This window comes from Cottoperca gobio, chromosome 10 (genome assembly GCF_900634415.1).
Source record: "Cottoperca gobio chromosome 10, fCotGob3.1, whole genome shotgun sequence".
NCBI lineage: Eukaryota > Metazoa > Chordata > Actinopteri > Perciformes > Bovichtidae > Cottoperca > Cottoperca gobio.
This window is the reverse complement of record NC_041364.1, coordinates 17,464,852-17,487,511: the sequence shown is the minus strand read 5'-3', so window position 1 is coordinate 17,487,511 and position 22,660 is coordinate 17,464,852. Positions and strand designations below refer to the sequence as shown.

The following is a 22,660-nucleotide window of genomic DNA, read 5'->3' as shown; positions in this document are numbered from 1 at the left end:
CCCTGCTGGCTATTAGAGAGAATGCAGGTTTGAGGCATTTCCACATTGACTTCACTTTTCAGACCAGGAAGTTGCCGCCTGATCTGGCTGAAAGCATCTGTTTAGTGAGGTCAATATCTAGTTTATTGGATTAGTGCATCACTTAGTGAAAACATGACCATTATGATTGATTAAACCTGCATTCATTGATAATTTGATCACGACAAGCAGTAAACACAACACTGATATATCATTTTACAAAGTTGATTTGGAAAATGTTAGAAAACAGTGGCCTTTACATAACTGGCAGCATTAGCATGAGCTGCTGAAATACTCCACTATGTTAACCAGATTGTTGCTAACTTTGTCTGTATGACTTTGTCTAAAAACAAGCTGCTTGCTACAGCTGGAACGAAGCTGATGAGAGCAATGAGAGTGAAACTAAATGGTAGTAAAGATCCCTATTTTCTTTATTTTGGTCTTCCTTACCTCCCTTTTTCTCATCACTGATTGGCTCTTGTTTTCACCCTCATTTACCTGATTAAGTTCACCCGATCACTTCTTATTTAAAGACTGCACTCCCTTTCACTCCATTTTTCTCACCTTGGCATGGGGCAGCAGTTCTTGGAAGAGGAATTTATCTTACTGATTAGTTCTTTTCCTATGTCTATGTTAATTTAACTGGCAACTTCATGTATCCCTATAACTTTAAGATGGACGTGTGAGACGAATTTGACTTTGGGTTTAACTCTTGTATTTATTTTGTTGCAGATTCACCAGCCCTTGCATCTCTTGTGCTCCGTAAATTCATACATGCAGTTACTGTGGAAAATAAAGCTTCAGGGTATTTCTGCCTCTTCTACTTTGAGTTATTAATCCCTCTCATGCACAAACTTTATATAGAGTGCAATACTACAATCTCAAGAGCAGCCTACACCTTTAAGAATATTCTCCTTTCTAAACATGTTACTTTGCTTGTCAGGGTGTTTAAGTATAAAGAGGACCGGGTTAGACTGACAACTTCCACTTCATATCTTCATCATCTTTCTCTGGTATTATTTTTTAGCACCCTTTTTATCCCTGTTCTCCCATCTTTCTACCCTCTGCAAAATAAAGCTGACCAAACTGAAACAGAACAGTCACGTGTACACACGTGTGGATGCCTGTGTGTATGTGTGTGTGTGTGTGTGTGTGTGTGTGTGTGTGTGTGTGTGTGTGTGTGTGTGTGTGTGTGTGTGTGCTTCTATGTAGGGTGTTTGTCCCTGGCGGCATGTAAGGATGGAGCGAATATGAGGAGTGTGTTCTGAGCTGTGAAGTGGGTGTCTGTCAGGATAACAACACAGCAGTATGTATGCTAACGGCACACACACACACACGCCAACATACGCTGTGTTCCTCACCCACAAAACTCAACTCAATGTCATGCTTTGACAAAACGCCGACAGAAGTCCCCCTCAGGCGCTGCCATGACGAGCTAACTGCTCTTCCTATAAATAAAACAGCCCAGTAAAAATGCAAAGTGCAGAGAAATTAATACACATACCACAAGACAATTGTCAACTATAGTCCTTAATCACAAAGACTTTCTTGCCCCAGATCTAATCATAAATATTCATTCTGCTTTTTTTCTGTCACTCAAACAAATAATGTATCGTAGAGTCGCCCTCAGACTCTACAGGAACAGGAAGGAGGAAGGTGAGGAAGCTGAGGCGGGACTGGCTGCGTTGATTGATGGCAGCTTGAGATGTGGTGAGGTGTCAGTTTGGGGCGCACATTATTTCCCTGACTCAAACACAAAGGACACCACAAAGGAGAAGCACATACAAACACAAACCCATCAGGAACCTTTAAGACTTAATCCATCACACCAGAACTGACAGATTGATGTGAAATAAGGGGAAAACACAAACCCCAGGGGACAGAAGGGCAGAAAAAATACAGACAAACCACACTAGGACTCAAACTTACACAGAGGCCCACACACACACATTTAAAAAAGGCAGTAAAAAGCTGGCTGTGTATCCCTGAGAGACTGGACCCAGGTGAATCCGAGTGATGATGGCACACTGCTCCCCACAATAGCCCAGAAAAACAAAGAGAACACACACTAATATGGTCCAGTACGAAGCTTATATAATGTATTTTCCACTAACATGGTAACTGCACACTCATCATCCCTGGGGTGAACTCGGCTCAGCTGGGCTGGACATGAATGCTGGGAGATGTTTGAAGAGAGGGAGGGGGCGGCTCGAAAGGAAAAACAAGGACTTTAGCGATGAACCGACAAGCCTCCTCAAGACCAGGAGGTCTAATGGAAAGGCAAAGCCCGGTCACAAGATCACAGCAGGAAGTGCAAACACAGGCGAAAACAAACACTGAGGGACTTCCATGCAACATGTGTATGCAATGATTCACTTTATTTTTTCAAACACAGTAAAACAGTAGATAGCGTGCAGATGAGATGATGTGTCATTTTTACACATCACATTTCCAAGGTCATCTGCTGTGTCATCTCACCCCGCTGGCTTCCAGCACATGGCATTCAACGTCTCTCACTCGCTTTTTACTGTTTCATACTTCTCCACACAGAGAGCAATGCAGGATCATGTATCACATTACTGTGCAGTGCAGCTCTATGTTTACTGATCTATCACTTCCTCTATTACACCACTCCCTTATCTTAGGCATCAGGAAGATTGAGAGTCAGAGAGAGAGAGCGCTAAGACAGTGGGAGAGAATGAATGTGTTTGTTGACCTCACTTCTTCTAAGAGCTAAGACGATCATATCTCTGCATTTCATATGGAAAATAATCTTTTTGGCTGCATATATATGTAAATCAAACAGTGTATAGTGTATTAATTGTCCAAACATCCCATTTCAACAAATCATAAGCAGCTGTTAAAATGGAAAAACTAGAGATTTAAACAAGATAATGTTTGAGTGTAAAACCGTACTTTGACAAGGTTCATTTTAACTTACTTACTTTTTCCACAACTTTCAGCCATAGCTCACGTTTTTCCTCGCTGGACGGAGTATTATCAGTCGTAAAATAATCCTTTGTTATTGTTGTTATGATTTACACCATATTTTTTGTTTTAATGTTTGTGCTCATGTTATCTTTTGTATACTGTGTGTCATTATGTCATTATATCAATAAATATACGTTGTTGTCTAAATGTATCCTACAAATCAAGAGCAATTGAATCCAATTTTAAATCAATGTAAAATTGCTCAGAAGTATAGTGGAAGGGAGAAAACAGGGAGTAAAACTTTGTAAAAACAAAAAAAGGAAAAGGTAATGGATGTGATCGAGCAGAAGAAAACATGAGTGAGTGCATAAATGCCATTCATGTCTTGATGTATACAGTTTATAGGTCAGCTCTACAGGCTATAAAGTGCCCTAGCTATGTCCACCACATACTTGACTGTACACTATACCACACTATCTTCATCCCTGGGCCAGAGGGCTGAGGGCAGAACACGCACAGGAAGGAGGGCAACCATGCAAAGTTAAATAATGCAGTGGCTCAGTCTCAACATTATGACCTAGTAAATGGCTGGTTATACAAACACTCAGACCCTCTTGGGCTGCCCAGTCCAACAGCACAATCAGAACGATGAGCTCTTATGAACTCATTTATTGCTTTTACGGCTGGGGTCAATTCACTCAAATCGACATTTTTACCCTGCACATCTCCAGGACAATAACTCTGTATAGTTGGTGTATTACATGGTAAAGGTTTTGGCATTTGGAGGAATTCCCACCCTCTAAACTGAGTGAATTGCATGTGAATTAAGTCTGATATTGTCTCAGAAAGGCCTATTGTTGCCTAACACATATTCAAAGCAAAGTGTGAAGGGGTAAAATTAATGACATTAAGTGGCAATGGAAGATACTTGTAATGCAACTCCATAAATTGAGTGTGTCTCTTGGCATGCTGTAGGCCTGTGTTGACAGCTCTAAGGAAAGCAAAACGAGTGAAACGAGGAGTGCTACTCTTTGCACCAGACACACAATCATAAAAATCCTCAAAGGCATTGGCATCTTTTCCCCCCTCATATCTACATCTGAGAATGGCTCTAACAACTTCATGCACTGTGACACATCTGCAGTGGGATAGTAGCCCTACAACTGGACAATCTAACTTCTGACATCACACATGTTTAGCCCACTGTATGTGTCAGAGACAGTGTAGCACACCTAAACATTCATGTCACACGCTCAAAGTAAGCAACTCACAGCCCGTGACAGCCCACTCGGCGTCCCACCCTACCTTCGGTGTGGCAAGTGGAGGACAGGATGGTGCTCGGAGGGCGGAAGAGGTACGGGAGATAACGGGAAAAACATTTCATCTTCTTCTCCGATGCTTTCCGACGGGTGAAGAGCGTTGAGTTGCGGGCTCCACATCCGCACTGCCGCCGCGACAGCAAGCCAGAGAGGAACCAGGGGGGTGCGGGAGGGGAAAGAGGCTCTCTGTCCGCGGCGCAGGGGGCTATGACAGCATCACTTTTCGCAGGCAGACAGTGCAGGCAGACAGGCAGCAGGCTCCGGTAAAACTGCGCGCCGCCCGGGGAGCAAACCGCGCACAATGTCAGCGCACCTCCGCTTCCGTGTCGGTAGTTCAGTCCGTGAATGTAGTAGTTTGAGTGAGAGCAGGACAGGGGTCGTGTCTGTCCTCTCAGAGGGGAGGTCAATGCATGTGTGGTCTGCCGGTGTAAACACCCCCACCCTTCGTGTTTGTCAGAGTATGGGAGTAAAAAGAGCAATTTTTGAGATGATCATGTATTTCCCACGATGTTCCCATATGAATCTATTCTATATGAATGAATGAATATAGATATAGAATCTATATATAGAATGAATCTATATCTATCATATGAGTCTACTAATTATTAAATCTATAATGCCTCCATACATTTTCTGGAGTCACTCGTTATATTTGAGATTTAACCCATTACTAGTGTTTCTAACTGGTAGGAAAATTACAACAACATAGTGTGTGACAGTGAACACAGGCCAAAACTTGATGAATCATAGACAAAACTTGTTTCCAACTGCTGACCAGGTTATTGATTAATTGGGTTTGGTGCCATCTCGTGGTAATATTTAATATGGCCAATAAACGAGAGTTACAGTATACTGTTGCAAAAAAAAAAACCAGTAATAAAACCAGTGAAGAATGTTTGGAAAATAAATCTCTTGAAATTCATGTTCATGAAGTTTAACGTGGTAGGCCCAATAATGCAGGACCATAAAAAGTAGTTAAAATAAAAAAACGCTTTAAAATCACCCCATAAATCGGATTAATCCATAAGAGATAAACACAACAATATTAAACATACTAATATTATAAAATGTTCGTGTTTTAATCTAATTTTCGTGCAAATCTCGCGAGACTTGAGTGTGAACTAATGCCAGCGGAAGTACTGTACGAGTCTCTTTTCCGCCGGCCATAGAGGAGCAAACGGCAGGGTAAGAATTCCTTACAGATAATTTCACTAAAGTTATCACTATCCATCCTCCCTTTAATGTCACAGTGTATCCCTACAAACGTCTAAACACTTCGTGAACATTGTCACCATTAAAATAAGGCCAATATTGTACCCAGATTGATGATAGATTACTAGTTAAAACCTCTCAGTATTTGCTGCTCCGGCTAGGTCTGTCAGTATCCGCATGTCGACTACGGCTAGTTAAGGTGCTTGATTTCTGGTACTAGCGACGAATATTTGGTTATATTTCAGTTAATTGATTTTAGTTTAGTCTGTAAATCTCTCTGTAATATTACTGCGTTACTGTTGAGTAACACTATCGCTTCTGTCTGTGATATTATGCTAACCTAGTAGCGTCATGTTGCTAGCTTAGCATACCGCTTTGAAGACAAACTATAGCCTAACCAGCTATTTAGCCGTTTTAATACCGTTAACGCAACTTGAGGGTTTTAGAAAACTATTTGAAATGTTATTTTAAGTGTTTCAAGGGAGGTGATGTGCAGAGAAACCGGTTTCCTCAAAGACTAGCATGTATTTGCTAACTTGCCTACATCTTCGTTTGAAACACTTCGTCCTTGCACGAGTCACGTTTTCAGCACATTATGTAGCATAACGTGGTTAATAACCTGTGTCTTGTTTGTTCACAGCATCATGAAGCTTAATCCATTTGTGACCTCCTCCCGCCGCAAGAACCGCAAGAGGCATTTCAATGCCCCCTCACACATCAGGAGGAAGATCATGTCTTCCCCCCTGTCCAAGGAGCTCCGCCAGAAGTACAATGTGAGGTCCATGCCCATCCGCAAAGATGATGAAGTCCAGGTATGTAGTTTAAATTACTTAAAGTTTGTCATAATAAGTGTATGCTGCACTAGCTTGACTTACTTGTGTTGTTTACAAACAGGTTGTCCGTGGACACTACAAAGGCCAGCAGATTGGCAAAGTAGTGCAAGTCTACAGGAAAAAGTATGTCATCTACATCGAGCGTGTGCAGAGAGAAAAGGCCAACGGAACCACAGTCCATGTCGGCATCCACCCGAGCAAGGTGAGACAGTTGTGTAGATCCTCAAATTGGTGTGACTGCCTTAGTGAAAATAAATGTGAAATGTCATATTGATCAATGTAGGTCGCACCAGTAAAGTCAGTGAATCCACATCTTAATTACCTGCTTTAAAACTCACACTTGAGATGTAACTTTACCTCTTTGACATCTCATTGATGTAAAGTGAAAATAAGTGCCATACAAACTATTGCATGATAAATACCATTTTTCTGTGGAGAACTATACCTGCTTTTCTTTTATTGTGCTCCTCAAGTACCATGAAATGGTATTTTTTTTATCATGGCTCAGAGGTTGTATGGCTGACCTTGTAAACACTGCTAAAGTGGTGGGATCTGCAGCACTTAACTTTGCTGTTGTGTTGATCACAATGTTTTAACTCTGTGCGGCGTACAAAGTAAAACACTTGTAATCACAAATATTATTTAGTTCTTAGCACTGTAAGAGAGGCTTTTTCAAGTTTGTCGTAATCTTTGAGGCTGTAGTTGAGTGGCTGGATTGGCCTGTATTATATTGAAATGCTTCTGATGTGCCGCATTTATAATTATGTGTGCGTTTCTTTGGGGCTTTCAGGTTCTCTGAAAACAGTAAAATTATCAATCTCTTACATCAGTTGTTAGCAATATTTCTACACTTTCAGCGTCCATTAGATCCATCAAATAATCCAGACTTCACCCCACTTGTTCACCACTTTTTGTAGTTTCCAGTGTGGAAACTGGAGATAAATTGACACAATAGATATGCCAATTTTTTTAAACCAAAATATTGGAGGCAATAAGAAACAGGGAAGGGCTACGACCGAGCACACATTAAGGCGATGTTAAACTTGCCTTAGATTGAAAATGTATATAATCGCGATTCAAGTTTTTGCTGTAACTACAAAATGATGTTCTTAAATAAGTCATTTTTCAAAATACATTTGTCAGAGTACAGTAGCATAATAACAGATGATATTTGATCATATCATGAACAGGACGCAATGTAAAACACTTCAACATCACTGAAGTTTCAGTGTCTCCAAGAAATTGGAGGGAATGCAAACTGTTAATAATTTCCTGTTAAAAGTGCACATAGCAACCAGTAGAAACCCTTGTCCATTGTAATGCAATACACTAGAACATCCTTGTAAGCAGGGCACAAAATGAGTATCAATCACCAGCTAAATGCTGGTAAAATGTGCATGTGGCTAGTAGTTGTCACTCACTAGCCACTCACCAGCCAAAAAAAAAAGTAATTTACCATTCACTAGCCATTTGGGTGGTTGGCAAAAGTTAATTTTGCAACTTGTAATAAGTACTTCTATTGTGAATCTTGCAATGTTCAATTTGTGAAGTGTCTGAGAGATAATCTCACTGTATTGTTCATTATGGCTGTCGTGTACAGTGATGTATGTGTTGCCTTAGACTGTAAGGTGTTTCTAAAAAAAATAAAGTTGCTTCATTTATGTAAATGCATTAAACCAAATGAATGTCAGTATAACGCAGTCCAATACAGTATGATTTTTAAATAGACTCAAAATTGTAAAAAATAATCTCAACAAAACTAGTTTTTTTTATTTAAAGTAGTGTTTATTGTAGGGCTTTTGTGAAGGCCTTGACATATAGCAGCAGAAAAAGCAGAGGTGTAAATAATGAAATTAATGAAGGCAGATTTCCAGTTAACACCTGTGCCTTTCCTTCTATGTGGTTTATAAAAAAATAAAAAGGCCTGTTGGACCAAGTATTGCTCTTTTACCACTCGCAATGTTCAACCCACTGCAGTAATCCTTCCCCCTAGTTTGTCAGTCTGTACCACCAAGCTGCTGTAGGTTCTTTTTTGTTATATTCTGCCATACCTTTTTTTGGATATATATTTTTAAACAATTCTACTAAACCCCAGCTGTGTTTGCAACTGGCAGATGTATTAGTATTCATGGTGAATTTCAAATAGTGTTGGCATGTAGGATGTCAACGGGCTATGAGTAAGACGTCAACAGACAGCCACCCAGATGGGAATAATAACTCGACACAGCAGCATTTTGTCGCTCTCACGGGTACATGTGAACACAAACTTCCGTTCTAATACTTCTAGTGGAGTATTTGGCTCAGCTAGTAGTCACTTTTCATAGACTTTTTGACATGTCTATAGTCAAAAAGGCACAGGTGCATCTAAAAGTAATAATGAAGGTTTCCATTTCATTTTAGTCATCCAATAACCTGTGCAGTTAAGCCAGCATGCACAACACATGGGGCCCTGAAATTGGTACACCCAAATAAAATGAAGCCATAATTACACCTGCACTTTTCTTGTTGTGGCAGCATAATGTAGTGAAAAGGCTTAATCCATCAGTGTTTTAGAGAGCTTGACAGCAGTGAGGCCATTTAATTGAAGCATTATATGCTGTGACCTAAATGTATATCCATGTATTTCATAATTTCAGTATTACATCATGAAAAAGTAACTATCTGGCAGCTATTAAGCATGTGAGACCTCTGTAACAGCTCCAGGTCTGAAGCCTTGGTTGTGGTGCCTGCTGCATTTCATTAATGGATTTGTAACGATTGACTGACGGCCAGTGGCTGTTTTGACTTGCACAGGCACACCAATTTAAAACTTTTGCAGAATGTCCACTGGTAACTAGTCTAATCATAAGAAATTGTGTTGTGGACATGCCTTTTTAATTTAGTGTAAATTGTGAAGTAACCAGATTAGTAACCAAACATTTCTCATCGTTATGATTGGTTGCACTGCTTTATTCCATGACTTGTTTACCAATACACTTTCTTTTTTCTTTGCAGGTGGTCATCACCAGGCTAAAGCTGGACAAGGACCGCAAGAAGATCCTGGAGCGCAAGGCCAAGTCTCGCGCTGATGGAAAGGAGAAGGGCAAATACAAGGAGGAGACCATTGAGAAGATGCAGGAGTGAAAATTATCTTTTGCTTTTCAATAAAAAATGTATAAATGGTGCATACTTTGTCAGTCTCGTGTTTTACATTGTGTAATTGGGATGATTTTGCATGGTGTCAAATATGTTTGTATGTTGAGGAATTTATAATTCAAACATGCGTTCCTTCTTTGATGTAGTCTAACATTATTGTTGTACATCCCCTGTCAGAAGATTAAGCACTCAATTACTTCAGTGCTCAAAGTGAATCTTGCCACAGCCAAATATTTAGGAAAACTAATGTTTTTATATATTATGGGCTGGCTGTCCAGAGAAACTAATTTTAAATACTAAGTTTTTGTCTTCAGTTTGAGGTGTGCACATAAGAATATGAATGCATAGATGTATTGGCTGGATTCCTTATCCTTGGAGGATGTAAAAGTTTTGAACTGAGCTGGTAAAGAGTATATAAAGGCCCAGACGTGATATTTGCATTGAAATAAAAGACATTTAAACGGCTCTGTTGGTCTGTCGTAAAAGGGTAAAGAAGTCTGAATTATATGCTGCTGAGTTTATAAATGTGATTTGTAATCGTTCTGACACTAAAACCAGCTCTACATGATTAGCCTAAAACAAAACAAAAATTTCCTTAATCTAGACAATATGAAATCAGAATATAGTCTCGTTTAAAAACATTTTGTTAAAACTGAGCGTGTTGCATTTAGGCCTTTGGTACTAAAACTGTTGTAATTTTACAAAATGAGCGATAGGTGTCACTTTTTACCACAGACTGAATCTTCCCCATTCTAGAAAGTCTGAAATATACCAAATAAAAGGTATTTCCAAATGAAGTGTGTACAACAGCATTTACCAAAGAGCCTGACTGTCAAAGTCAAGCATTTATTTTCAATGTATGTTGCTTATCCATGAACACATTTCATAATCTTGATATTGTACAAGGCAATCTACCAATTTCTCCAAACTGCAGGAGAAGATATTCGTTACACGTTAATGTTTAGTACAACCACAGATGATAAGTGCCTCTGGTGCACCGCAAGTACTCACTCTACTTCCTCCCTCTAGGGTCATGTGATACGTGCTGCCTGTGGATACTGCCTGGCAGCTGGACAGCACTGAAGTTGTCTCAAGTCAAAAGTGTGTACTTCTGTGATACTCTTGGTTTTTAAGAAAACCCTACCATGGCGGAACTAGCTTTTGTGATCACCATGTCTGTGGTGACTCTGTTCTGGGGCATTATTGGAGGGGTAGTGCCCTGGTTTATCCCTAAAGGACCAAACAGAGGGTAAGTTTGTTAGCTTCACTTTAGCTTCCAACTGGCTACAAAGAGCTAGCTAAGTTTAGTGTTCTTGTATGTTGTCCCGTGACTCTAATGTCATACAAGTACAGTGTATAATGTAGCGATACTTTCTTAATATGTTTCTCACCTTTTACACGAACAATTTAAGAAATGTAAACCTTGTGGGCGAACTTTACTCGCTACAAAGTAAAAGTTTAGATGATCTAAATGAAGCTAACGTTAATTTGACAGCCCTTCTTCCTGTGCGAGTTGATACTTTTTTCATGCTGGTGTTATTGACATCTCCCTGCAATACATGTATGTTGTCTATTTCCATTCAAATACCAAATTCAAGAGTAATGTACTCCATATCTGGAAAATATGAAACTTCCCCTATTTGTCTGTTTGTCACTCGCATCACGAGATCAAACTATGTTAATAGTCTGTGATGTATTTTAAAGGTTCAATGTGTAATTCCGAGTTACCTGCTCCAAAGAAATAGGGGGCAGTATTGCCCCTCTAAACTGGATCCATAAAATCTCTACTTTTAATGTTTATGTTGTAGTAGTTTGGCATATTTATTGTATCTTAATTTATTCTTTATATTGCATTTTACCGTCAGTCAGTGGGCAAGAATACGCAAAATGCCACCAACTGCTCTGACAGCTGGTCAAAAAACTCTGCTGTTTTGTAATCTTCATGAGTGGCTGATCCATCTGTGTTTACTGGGGCACTAATGTTAACTGGGAGCTGTAGTCCGTGTAACGTTACGTTAGTTTGTTTATTGGACTCAATCCAAAGTGGCAGAAACTAGAAAACGACCCATCTTCCCGGTGGCGGCGCAGTCAGGAGAGCAGCCCGCCAGGGAGGAGAGAGGTCAGATGGAGCCCCAGCGCCGGCACTCGCAGCGGGCTGCTGGACCTGTGTAGCGGCAGCAACAGGGAGTCAGTTCCCCGGTGCTGTGTCTGAACTCCAGCTAACTGCTAACTGAAGCTACGCGTTTCCCCGTGCCGCCTGAAATTCAAGTTTTCACATTCCCTCCTCCGCTCTGTTTCGCTCCCACGTACACCTACAGTCACACACCCTCCCTGTCGCAGCATTTTTAATACAGTTAGATCACATGGACCTGATCATTTTAAAAGTAGTGTGGGCACCCCTGCTCTAGTCATTTTTAAACAGTTTGAGAAACACTTTAAACTTATAATATATTCATTTAAAATGTGACATTTTACCAATATACTCGCGGACCACTAGCGGTCGCTCACGGACCACCAGTGGTCCGCGGACCACTCTTTGAGAGACTGCTCTAGAGGAACAAGTGTTATTAAAAGACTGGACGTAGCGCAGCTGGTCTGTTAGCATGCTAATTTCAGTAGATATCTCTGCAACACAATACATAGACGTCTTTGACATAATGTCAACACAGTTACTTTTTTACATTCTGTTGATAATGTTAGTTCATTGTTTTAAAGTTACAATTCTGGCATATCTTACACATTGAACCTTTAAACCCACTAATGCAGTATTAGATGTTAAGATTACCACTTTTAAATATTTTCTCCTATTCCCACAGAGTGATAGTCACAATGCTGGTGTTAACTGCAGTTTGCTGCTACCTTTTGTGAGTATTTGCACCCTGGAAATGTACTTATAAATTAGCATTATGTGTTTTAATATGTGCACCAATAGCACATACTTCATCAAAAATAATGAAGGGTCAGTAAGAATCAGGTCTAATACTAATTGCTGAAAAGATCAGTCAAGTAATCTATTGACAGAAAATTGTTGGGCATTTATTTTGAGAATTAGTTCATATAAATAAATTGTTAAGCAAAAATAACTTATTCCAACTTCTCAAATCTAACTATTTGCTGCTTTTCTTTGTAAACTATAGATTTTACACTGTTGAAGATGCTGCCTTTGGCTTGATATTGCAATGTGTGTTTTTCATTAGTTTTTGACATCAATTTTAGTTTCAGTAATAATATTGTGCATCATAAATAATAGAACAAATACATGTGCCTCTTTTCCACAAGTGGACATTAATTTGTACAGCAGACAATGTGGAGACAACTGTTTCTCCATATTAACTTGTGTTCATTATTGCAATAATAAAACAAAGCTCGTCATAGGAGTTAATGGTGTAATGCATATAGTACTTCTGTCTTGTGATATATTATGTATATTTTCAATTAGTTGCAAGTGTGTATATGGTGTCATGTTGCATGTCGGATCTGCAAAAGTCCACAGAGACAAACTAATGTTGCAGCTAAGTGAAGTTATTTCCCAGAAGGGCCTCAAATTGATGCGGTTTAGGATAATCCTAACAACCGGATGTTTTGTCATGATAAATGTGAGCCTAAATTCAGAATTACCTTTTGACAATAGTAAATTACTCGCATAATAACTGAGCTTTGAATGATTTTGTTTTCATTTGTCTTTAGTAGTTTGTTTTGACAAACGTGATTTTAATATCCTTTATGTCCATCAGCTGGTTGATAGCAATACTGGCGCAGCTGAACCCACTTTTTGGGCCGGCTCTGTCCAGCGACACCATCTGGTACCTGAACTATCACTGGCCTTAATTTGCTCTTCCAGGACTCCTGACCCTGCAGGTAAACTTATTCTTCTGAAATGGGAAAGTATTGAACCTACATTTGATGTTGGACCTTTTTTTTTACATCTCTTAGAGACTGTACTTGTATGTAGCCTTAGCCTAAATATGTATTTTATTGTTTGGCTTGACTTAAAAAAGTGTTTTTTATTTCTCCCAGCAGGGGAGGACCTGACCTGCTGCATACCAATGGATGTTTGCTTCTCTCTTCATGCTGAGATCATTACTTCTGAATTGCCTTAAACTCAGACCTTCACCTATCGTTTTGGTTTATATATTATGTAAATTGTGTTTATTGTTATTGTTGAGTGACCGTGCCTTCAAGTAGTTGGTGTGTTTGATGTGAACTATTTTTGTTAATAATATTAGTGATGGATGTAATCTATTTAATAGTTGTTAAATAATAAACTAATAATCAACACCATTTGTCCATAACTTTTGTATTTTGTTTTGCCTAATTTATAAGCTCATGACTTTTTGCCAAAAGGGTTTGTTGTTTTGACTTTGTCAATGTCATTATAGATGTGGTGATTTCTCCTCATAATGTTGACATGTATATATTTAGTTTTCATAATACATTTGAACTATATTACCAATACGTTATTAATGGGCTGTTGAAAGTGCACTTTGGTTTTCAGACTTTGATACCTTTTTATAATTGCGTATTAATTCATACTAAGAACAGGATTATTTATTGTATTATATAGCCTACTGTCTTTTTTCTTTTCTTTTTTATACCATAAAATAAATCCGTTTGGTTGTAAGGGCAAAGTCCTACGTTCTAATCAGGCTTCCTGCTTTCCGTAGCTTGAGCCGGTTACGTTGGCAACATGGCGTCCTCAGATGTCCACGTCCGAATATGTGAACAAGAAATACTCAAATATGACCTGGAAATCAAAGCTCTCATTCAGGTGCGAGTATTTATTTGGTAAGAGTACTTAGTGCCACGTAAAGGCAAGCTGTTTTTTCAGCTTGTCATGTAAGGGAACTGTGTGATAGCATTCATGCTACATGTAGAGTCTCTAGCTGCAGACAGCTCGAGCCGTCGGTCCACCGGTTAACCTGTCTCTTTAATGCACCAAATGTACTTATAAGTTAAAGTAATTATATCAAATGGGAAATGAAAACTGCCAGTGAAAGAACAGGAAAACAGGACTACCAATATCATAAATTGGCTAAAATTAAAGGTAACGTTATCTCATTCTGTCAGGTACAGATGATTCATATTGAAGTTCATTTACATTAGAATAAACGTGCTTTACATAAGATCAATCTTTACCACGTTTGGTTAGCTTTCCACCCAATATTTAATTTAATTGTGTTATATTATATATTTCCTACACCTTTTTAGTATATTTGTTATGTAGTTCCCACTGGTAATTGATTATCATAAGGAATAGTTATTTTCATTTTGTTGCACATTTGGTAGCCCACGTTGAAAGGTTATTCCCACCTTACAGAGAGTCAGTGGGAGTTCACCCCGAGAGAAAAGCTCAAACTGTCACAACACTATTCATCCAGCAGTGTTTTTACAGTCACATATGAGAGTTGACACCACTAACCTCACCTAACGGTGACGATTAAAACATATGCATGCATCTCTCTCATCCTTGTTGTGATATCTCACCAGGACATTAATGAGTACACAGGCCCTCAATGCAAGCTGACAGAACTGAACGCAGAAGTGAAAAAGAGTTTCCACAATCTCAGGTTGCGGATTCAGGTAAGAAGCGCTGTGAATGTCTCTGCAAACATGTGGCTGCACATCGACCACAGCACTTGTTGGTTGTTTCATGTGCGCTATTTCGTTTCTTTGACAGGATTTTGAGCAGATGGCTATGGAGCAGGACAAAGAGTCAGACAAGCAAGCTCTGATCAGTCAGGTGGAGGGACACAGAAAACAGATGCTGAGGTAATGTCTGTAAATTGAAATGTGACAATATCCTGCTTAAATTTGCACACTGTACTTTATGAATGTTTTTTATTTGGGTTTTTTCACGGCTGTGTTTTCAGTAACCAGACAGGTTGGAGGAAAGCCAACTTGGCCAGCAAGCTGTCCATAGACAATATGGAAAAGCAGGCACTTCTTAGTGGAGCAGATAGTGCTGTGAGGCAGAGGTAAGCTGACAATGAAGAGAGACACTCTCATAAACAAGAGACGTTCAGAGACAGGGATCAACTAAATGTTTTTTTTAACAATGTACTAAATCCCCTCGGTGTTGTAATTAGAAAAATACATTGTTTCTACATCTTTTGTAGTCCTTTTTATAGTATAGATTTAATTCATGTTTTCAATCTCTTTCTCAGGAAGATGACCAAAGAGGGCGTGGCTCAGACAACCAGCGACATTACAGAGAATCTTATGAGCATCAGCCGGATGATGGCGCAGCAGGTTCAGCAGAGCGAGGAGACCATGACGTCACTCGGTTAGTGTTAACCGTGTGTTAGCAAAATCCCTAATTATCTTTTTTTTTATACCAGATACTTCAAATGTGACTGTTTTGTTCAACTTGTTTTAAAGCAGATTCAAAAGGCGTTAAAGGGAAGCTGCTGCTTGTTTACTGACCCTCCATCACTGTGTTGCCATGTATACATACTTTACATCTGGGTAAAAACTTTGTGGCCGCTTTTTAGATTGGTTTTTAACCCATGTGCTTCCATTTATTTTAAAAGTTGTTCTAATGTTCATAGAGGACAAACTGTGAAAGATTATTAAATTAAATTAAATTATATATTAATATTATTTTCCACTTTTACTGAGTTAAATATTTTAACCATATATCTCGATTGAAAGTCTGATCTAACATAATGCATGAGTTTATGCTGTAATGGCGGTGGGATCCAAAATGATTGTTTTAGTGGGTTTCAATAGGGACATGTTTGTCCTTAAGGGTCTGACTCTATGTTTTGGCTACACAGTTCGTTATAGACTTGATAGGAGCTGAGGTAGAAATTCCAAAATTAGAAGGAAAAACAACAACCTCACACCTTACCTTTCCAAAAAGGTATGCCATCTGCCTGAACACAGCCAAAATGATCCAAAAAAATTAAAAAGGGTTAATGCACACAGTCTAATATGATTATCCTTTCATATTAATTATATATCTTCTCTTTGAAGCAACCTCCTCAAGGACAATCCAAGAGACCAACGAGGAATTTCGGACCATGACCGGGACCATCCAGCTCGGGAGGAAACTCATCACCAAGTACAACCGCAGAGAGCTCACTGACAAGCTGCTCATCTTCCTGGCGCTCGGCCTCTTCCTCGCCACAGTGCTCTACATCCTTAAGAAGAGACTGTTCCCCTTCCTCTAGACCAGGTACCTTTTTTTTTTTTTAGAGGAGCTCCTCCATTACCACATACAGCACTTTCCATGGTCAGCGCAAATGATTTAAACAACCCTGACTGCTGCGTGTCATATTACACACACATTACACACGAGTGTCTGCTCGGTGGAATGTGGACCGCTCACTCTGCTGAACTGAGACGCTGCTCAGGCTGAAATATTGTCCACAAAGAGTGAAGATAAACCCGCACACCTATAGTTCCAGTGTTTTATTTTTTGAAAAGGTTTTGGTTCATCATACAAAGGGAATAAGTCATTCTCCTGGAAAAGAAGCCGACGTGTCGGTGGAACAGAATGTGTCAGACGTCCATCTTTGGTTAGTGTAACAGTAATGCTGTGCATTGCTTCTAAATGAAATAAGTTGTGAGAGGAGATGGACGACCCATACTAATCTTTGCTTTTGTACATTCCTGTGGGCGATAACCAGTACGATTTTAGTTCCACAAGTGTATATATATATACACTTATCAAAGACGTACAGTTTATACGTCTAAATGTGCATTTATATATATTTATATAAATATATACAAATGCAGATTCTTAAAGTACAGAAAGTCATTCTCAGACTCCTAAAATATTCTGTTTGCTTCAGATGTTGCCATTACTGCAGATAAAGTGCTGACGATTAAAAAGAAAAGTCTAAGGAACATAATGTAAACACAATTTCAGTCAAATCTGATGATCACAAAAAAGTGCCACCATTCATTTCAGTTCAAGCTTTTATTGGCATGCATGTCATTAAAAAAAGTTATAGTAGTTTTCAATACTTTTAAATAGTAGTATTAAATGTCACAATATTAGGGACGTATATTGTGATACATAAAATATTAGGACTTTAAAAACAAATAACATGAAAGGGGCACATATCCTCATTAACTGATGTTTTAACCAAACTTTTATTCATCACCTGATATCATAAAGTCACTGTGCAAATGACATACAAGCATTTTGTTTAATTGTTATTTATTAGTATATACTGTATAATTACTGTAAGTTGTAAGTTATTACAGCATTATAATGACTTAATGCTGCTGTCACTCAGTTTGATAATGCAAACAGTGCTTGTACTTGTATACGTGCTCTTCAAATTGTCTCTATGCTCTGTTCATACAGCATGAAAAAAATAAAATAAAAATGTTAGCTTGGCTCTGGTCTGCAGAGGCTCTGGAGCAGAAAAGCTCAGAAAAGCAGTGGCAGTGATCACACTGGCAGAGATAGAGCAGCATGCATCCCTGCCTTTCTTCAGATAAGACCCGGAAAAGAAGATTATTACAACCCGTTTCCCTCTCCCTTTCCACTGTGAGTGGAGGGTGAGGGGGGATATTTTTAGGTTTGTGTGGTGCTGTTATCTGACGTTGCCTTTTCAACACCTCGGAGGAGAGGGTGGCCAGAGGAGCTACATGACCTTGCTACCCTGTCTGCAATCGCCTGGCATTGCCATTTTGTCTAATATATGTTAATGCTGTCAGTGTTAATTATCAATAAACACAAAGTCTTCTGGCTTAATGTTTGACATGTTTCTCAAACGTGTGTTTGTGAGGGTTTTAAATGAGATGGAAGACAACAGAGCATGTGTGGAGAGACCTGAGAGATGCCTAAGCGTCTCTTGCTCGTGTAAAGTGGTGGCAGTTGGGCAGAGCCCGGCCTGTTCATATAACTGCACACTTAGACAAGGACTCTGGCTCTCTGTCAAGCAAATTGGACTATTCTTGCATTTAGCACCGTGATAGTTTCAATCAAGTGTTTGGGTTTGTATCTGGACAAGTGGACCGGGGTCTCAGGGGAGCGGACACGGCACCACACTGATGGCGTAAACAAAGAAAACCAGACAGAATCTCTGCCACTCCACATTCATGGAGCCCTTTCTACGGCTCAGTTATTTATCCGACTGTTACATACATTTTCTGTGCATTTCCACTCAGAGCCTGTTAAACTCGGGCTATTCTCAGACAGGGCTGCGCAACATATCAATATTATATGGATACCATATGAGACTTGATATGGTGTAATTTTCTCCCCTTACCAGACTGTTCTAGCTTATATGTTATTTGCCTTTACCCACTAATTATATTCACATTACTAATGATCATTTATCAAAATGCTCTTGTTTTTGTGAAAGCACATCTAGTCAACATTAAAATATCGTCGCAATATCGAGGTATGTGTTAGAAGATTATTTGATTTTTTTCTATCTCACCCAGCCCTATTCTCAAATGTAACACAGTAATGATTTAGCCAAACAGAAAAAGTTTCAAAAAGGAAGTCTTTAATAATCAAGTATACTGTCCAAGAATAGGTAAATATATTGGATCAGGTAACATCTTGAATTTGTACAGAGAAAAGGTCGCTGACTTTCAGAATTGCTTTTTTTTTTTACAGATTGTATAGGAAAAAACTTAGTACACACAATACAATAAATGAAAATCAAAATGTTTGTAGTGCCACAGAATTAAAAACAGTATTTTCTCAGCAGATCCTGATTTAATAACATTTAATACTGCTCAAGGTCATGGCTCACGGCCATCTCTGTACCAGGGACTTTAAACATGTGTGTCGAGTGCACACGGGGCTGACAGCAGGTTGTAAAAAGTGTCAACTTTTAACAACCTTTTAACCTTGTTTAAGCGTATTGAGGGAAGCTTCCTAATAGCCACTTGAACATTTTAACCAGACACAAACCATATGAGGGTCGTATGGACGTCAGGTTCCTTTATGTAGATCTGATCTTTAACCAGTTCAACCATTATGTGAGCCAGAGGCAGATTATATACTTATAGTTCACTATTACATATTACATACTTTTATCATATATTTTTCATGATTTAGGGATTGGAAGACAGAGCCAATTAAATTGTTGCATGTCAGCAATATTAACAAACAATAATGGTAATTAGAATACCAACAATAACCTTAGAATTAATCATTTTAGCCTTAATTTAAGTTGTATTTTTTTTTTTTTTTTATCATCGCTGACTGAAAATACGGTTTGATTTTTATTGGTACAACTATTTAACAATCCACATCTGAAGCATTGTGTCAAACAAAAAAATACAATAAAAATAGAAAATGTTTTTTTATTTGACATTTAAAGAACGGGTGTGGCTCAAATGACATATCTGCGTTAATGCTCAGTTCAGATCTTTATTGTCCCTCGAGGGGAAATTGGATTTAGAGGGCAATGTCACAGAAATAAATAAATAAAAGTCTGCTATTCAGACAAAAACTGGTGCTGAAAACACAAACGAAAAACTACTAGAAGTAAATAATTAAATATAAGAAAAGTTACAAAAACTCTAAGTCTTGACACATTTAAAAATGCATGCAGTCGTAAAACCACCTCAGTTAAACTAAATAGGATAACACGAGTATTTGATGTTTAATTTACCATGTCCTAATGCCATGTAACGAAGACACCCCATTACTGGAGGTAAACGTGTTCTGGACATTATTCAGGTCCCCTACCCCAAAGTTCATGTAATTCCCGTTGTTGGAGGGTCCTTGCATAGTTTGCATTGTGGCTGCAGGATAATTACACGCATAGTTTGTGTTGCAGCCGGGGCTGGTGTAGTTACTGAAAGCCGGATAGTTGTTATAAGTGAAATGGTTGATGTGACCCATACTGTAGGAGGGGTTGTAGGTGGCTGTGTCTGCCGCTAGGCAAGGCTTCCCATCCCGCACCAGCACCGGCACCGACACCCTCCTGGGCGGCGGCAGAGACACCATCTCCAGGCTCTGGTCCTGCCTCTGCCGCTTGCACTTATACCTCCTGTTCTGGAACCAGATCTTTACCTGGGTCGGGGTGAGTTTGAGCACCCCGGCTAGGTGGTCTCTCTCCGGGGCGGACAGGTATCTCTGCTGCTTGAAGCGGCGCTCCAGCTCGTACACCTGCGCCTGGGAGAAGAGGACCCGCGGCTTCCTGCGTCTCCGGGTCTTGGGTCGGTTCAGATCATCGGTTTTTATGTCTTCCACAAGCTCGGTCGGAGGAATGAAGTCCTCTGATCACACCAGAAAGAAAGAAAAGAATGAAATATATATATTTGCAAAAGTGTCTTCTTAACACAGGGGGCTAGATGGATATTTATTTTCACCATTAGGCCTAGAGCTATTTGAACTACTACTATTAACAATAATAATGATAATAATAATAGTAATAATAATAGTATATCATATAACTGTTCATATTATATAGTATGGTAATTGTGCCAAAGTTGGTGATTCAGTTCCCTCCTTGGCCGCCCATGATGCATTCAGTGTAAGATTTGGAGAAATAGGACAGATGTAATTTACACGATTTACACACAGGGAGCAGAATTATTTGACACGTTACTGAATAACTTATATTTGCCAGTGCAACATTTGTAGTCTTGACATGGATTTGTATGTAATATTTATATATTCACATTTACAAATAAATATAGCAGGCCTACAATAAAATGCTGACCAAATAAACTGTTTACGTTTAAAGTGTTTACGTTTGGAAAAACACAGTTTAAAATCCTGTACCCAGTATAAGAGTGTTTCCTATATTACTGCTTATTGCTGTAGTGGATTTCTTTACATTTTTGTAAAGATTGTCCCAAATCAAACACCAGGAGCCTGTGGGCCTCATTTAGCACAGGCCTGCAAAATCAAAGTGCTGTCCTCATCATCTCACCTTTTCTACGTTTCCCCTCAAACGCGTTAGATTTCCCGTCTTTAACTATATCCATCTCCATGAGGGATTTCCCATAAAAGGTAGTAGCAAAGTTGAGTGCATGGCCTCTGCCGGCTCTGGGCTCGTGGAGGTCTTCTCCAAACATCGAGGCGGTGACGGACGACATGTCCCGGAGAGGCTCCTGCTTCAGGCAGGCCAGCATGCAGGAGGAAGAGGAAGAGGACGTCGGCACGGTGCAGCAGTCCATACGAGATGAAACGTCCAGAGAAGACACCATAACGTCACGACTCTGCTCCAGGTTTAATATATCCTTTACAGAGAAGGGAGTGGACGTGCTGCTGGGGCAGGGAAACATTGCCAAGAACTGAAAAAGAAACTATTAACCTGTCATGTGAAGGTAACAAAAAAGACGTCAACAAACTCCCTCTCTTTCCCGGTAATATTTACTGGATGTAAGTATTAGTTTGGTGGAGCAGACTGATCTTGAGTGAAGTGGGCATTTTGAATGTCAACTCTGTCTCCAAACTTTTTTCTTGGCCTCCCTCTCCTCCTGGTGACGCAGGGAGGGGGAGGGAGGGGGGAGCCAGTGGGACCCTCTGTATGGAGCCGCTGGTACTCCCATTTCATGACGCAAAGTGAATGGTACATGTTCCTTATAGGCCTACATGTGTTCAATCACTGCAAATATATCACAGCAGCACGGCCCTCATTATTCTCTTTCCAAAGCAAATTTGATAGTAAGAAATATTTTCTTAAATCAGTCATTTGCTTGATCTTATTATGCCCTGTTCTAGGATAGTCTTGCTTAGAACAAGTTCATAAATGTCTGTAGTTCTAAGTGAAACTTAGTAAATGTCTTGTTCGATAGATATTTTTCAGTATCGCAGTTAGTTATTACGGACAATACAAAACTCGTTCCCAGTTATTTCTACAAGCCCATGCAGCATTTGGACGGATGTTTACAGACATCTTCAAGTACCAAGAGAAAAGATTTATCTAACTGCGTGTACATCAGACGTGTATAATAATGACTAAGAAGTCAAACATGCATCATTTAGGTTACTGAGAGGAATTAAAACAGGGGAGGGGGGGGGTTGCCTGATCGTGCGCGTGTTTGAGGGTGTCGGCCAGTCCCCCATCCGAGGGGGAAACGGAGCAGACAACAGGTTGGGTCCCGGAACACGGAACCTGAAACCATGAGTGACACACTCTGCTGTCTGCCTCCAAGAGATTCTGGAGCCACTGTCTGCGTTATCAGGACGTGATAACAGATGACAACAAACCTGCACACACACACTCACACTCCCACCCACGCTGCAGGCCAGGTTATCCTAAAGATGTGTCATAAATGACG

General features: G+C 39.6%; 5 protein-coding genes across 6 annotated transcripts in view; 3 read left to right on the top strand and 2 right to left on the bottom strand.

Moving 5' to 3' along the window:
* ppp2r2ba (protein phosphatase 2, regulatory subunit B, beta a) overlaps positions 1-4,722 on the bottom strand; it is a 36,056-nt gene extending 31,334 nt beyond the window's left edge. The window contains exon 1 of the mRNA XM_029441456.1: positions 4,255-4,722. Within this exon, the coding sequence (XP_029297316.1) occupies positions 4,255-4,333 (79 nt within the window). The 5' untranslated portion in view covers positions 4,334-4,722. The remainder of the gene's footprint in view (positions 1-4,254) is intronic.
* Positions 4,723-5,353: 631 nt separating this feature from the next.
* Positions 5,354-9,477, top strand: rpl26 (ribosomal protein L26). Its single transcript, XM_029442167.1, has 4 exons — positions 5,354-5,453; positions 6,121-6,292; positions 6,375-6,515; positions 9,308-9,477. The coding sequence occupies exons 2-4, from the start codon at positions 6,125-6,127 to the stop codon at positions 9,434-9,436; spliced, it is 438 nt and encodes a 145-aa protein (XP_029298027.1). The 5' UTR covers positions 5,354-5,453; positions 6,121-6,124; the 3' UTR covers positions 9,437-9,477.
* Positions 9,478-10,449: 972 nt separating this feature from the next.
* Positions 10,450-13,729, top strand: atp6v0e1 (ATPase H+ transporting V0 subunit e1). 2 transcript variants are annotated; one of them, XM_029441984.1, is made up of 4 exons: positions 10,450-10,697; positions 12,265-12,312; positions 13,183-13,306; positions 13,466-13,729. In XM_029441984.1, the coding sequence occupies exons 1-3, from the start codon at positions 10,594-10,596 to the stop codon at positions 13,274-13,276; spliced, it is 246 nt and encodes an 81-aa protein (XP_029297844.1). In that variant the 5' UTR covers positions 10,450-10,593; the 3' UTR covers positions 13,277-13,306; positions 13,466-13,729. The 2 variants fall into 2 exon arrangements, with proteins under 2 accessions (XP_029297844.1, XP_029297845.1); XM_029441985.1 differs by having other exon boundaries at positions 10,451-10,697; positions 13,469-13,729.
* Positions 13,730-13,883: 154 nt separating this feature from the next.
* On the top strand, positions 13,884-18,165 carry bnip1a (BCL2 interacting protein 1a). The gene is made up of 6 exons (XM_029441983.1): positions 13,884-14,216; positions 14,936-15,028; positions 15,126-15,217; positions 15,319-15,423; positions 15,613-15,731; positions 16,424-18,165. Exons 1-6 carry the CDS (start codon positions 14,136-14,138, stop codon positions 16,618-16,620), a joined length of 687 nt encoding a protein of 228 aa, XP_029297843.1. The 5' UTR covers positions 13,884-14,135; the 3' UTR covers positions 16,621-18,165.
* A 1,649-nt stretch (positions 18,166-19,814) lies between these two features.
* Positions 19,815-21,661, bottom strand: nkx2.5 (NK2 homeobox 5). Its single transcript, XM_029441981.1, has 2 exons — positions 21,307-21,661; positions 19,815-20,647 (listed from the first exon to the last, which is right to left on the bottom strand). Exons 1-2 carry the CDS (start codon positions 21,659-21,661, stop codon positions 20,034-20,036), a joined length of 969 nt encoding a protein of 322 aa, XP_029297841.1. The 3' UTR covers positions 19,815-20,033.
* Positions 21,662-22,660: the final 999 nt, after the last annotated feature.

Bases quoted from the DNA above. Each gene is read 5' to 3' on its own strand.
- rpl26 (XM_029442167.1), top strand. From the start codon at position 6,125: ATGAAGCTTAATCCATTTGTGACCTCCTCCCGCCGCAAGAACCGCAAG. The intron at 6,293-6,374 runs GTATGTAGTTTA...GTTTACAAACAG, and splicing joins GCAAAGATGATGAAGTCCAG to GTTGTCCGTGGACACTACAA. The intron at 6,516-9,307 runs GTGAGACAGTTG...TTTTCTTTGCAG, and splicing joins TCGGCATCCACCCGAGCAAG to GTGGTCATCACCAGGCTAAA.
- atp6v0e1 (XM_029441984.1), top strand. From the start codon at position 10,594: ATGGCGGAACTAGCTTTTGTGATCACCATGTCTGTGGTGACTCTGTTC. The intron at 10,698-12,264 runs GTAAGTTTGTTA...CTATTCCCACAG, and splicing joins CCTAAAGGACCAAACAGAGG to AGTGATAGTCACAATGCTGG. The intron at 12,313-13,182 runs GTGAGTATTTGC...TATGTCCATCAG, and splicing joins GCAGTTTGCTGCTACCTTTT to CTGGTTGATAGCAATACTGG.
- bnip1a (XM_029441983.1), top strand. From the start codon at position 14,136: ATGGCGTCCTCAGATGTCCACGTCCGAATATGTGAACAAGAAATACTC. The intron at 15,218-15,318 runs GTAATGTCTGTA...CTGTGTTTTCAG, and splicing joins CACAGAAAACAGATGCTGAG to TAACCAGACAGGTTGGAGGA. The intron at 15,732-16,423 runs GTTAGTGTTAAC...TTCTCTTTGAAG, and splicing joins GGAGACCATGACGTCACTCG to CAACCTCCTCAAGGACAATC.
- nkx2.5 (XM_029441981.1), bottom strand. From the start codon at position 21,661: ATGTTTCCCTGCCCCAGCAGCACGTCCACTCCCTTCTCTGTAAAGGAT. The intron at 20,648-21,306 runs GTGAGATGATGA...TGGTGTGATCAG, and splicing joins TGAGGGGAAACGTAGAAAAG to AGGACTTCATTCCTCCGACC.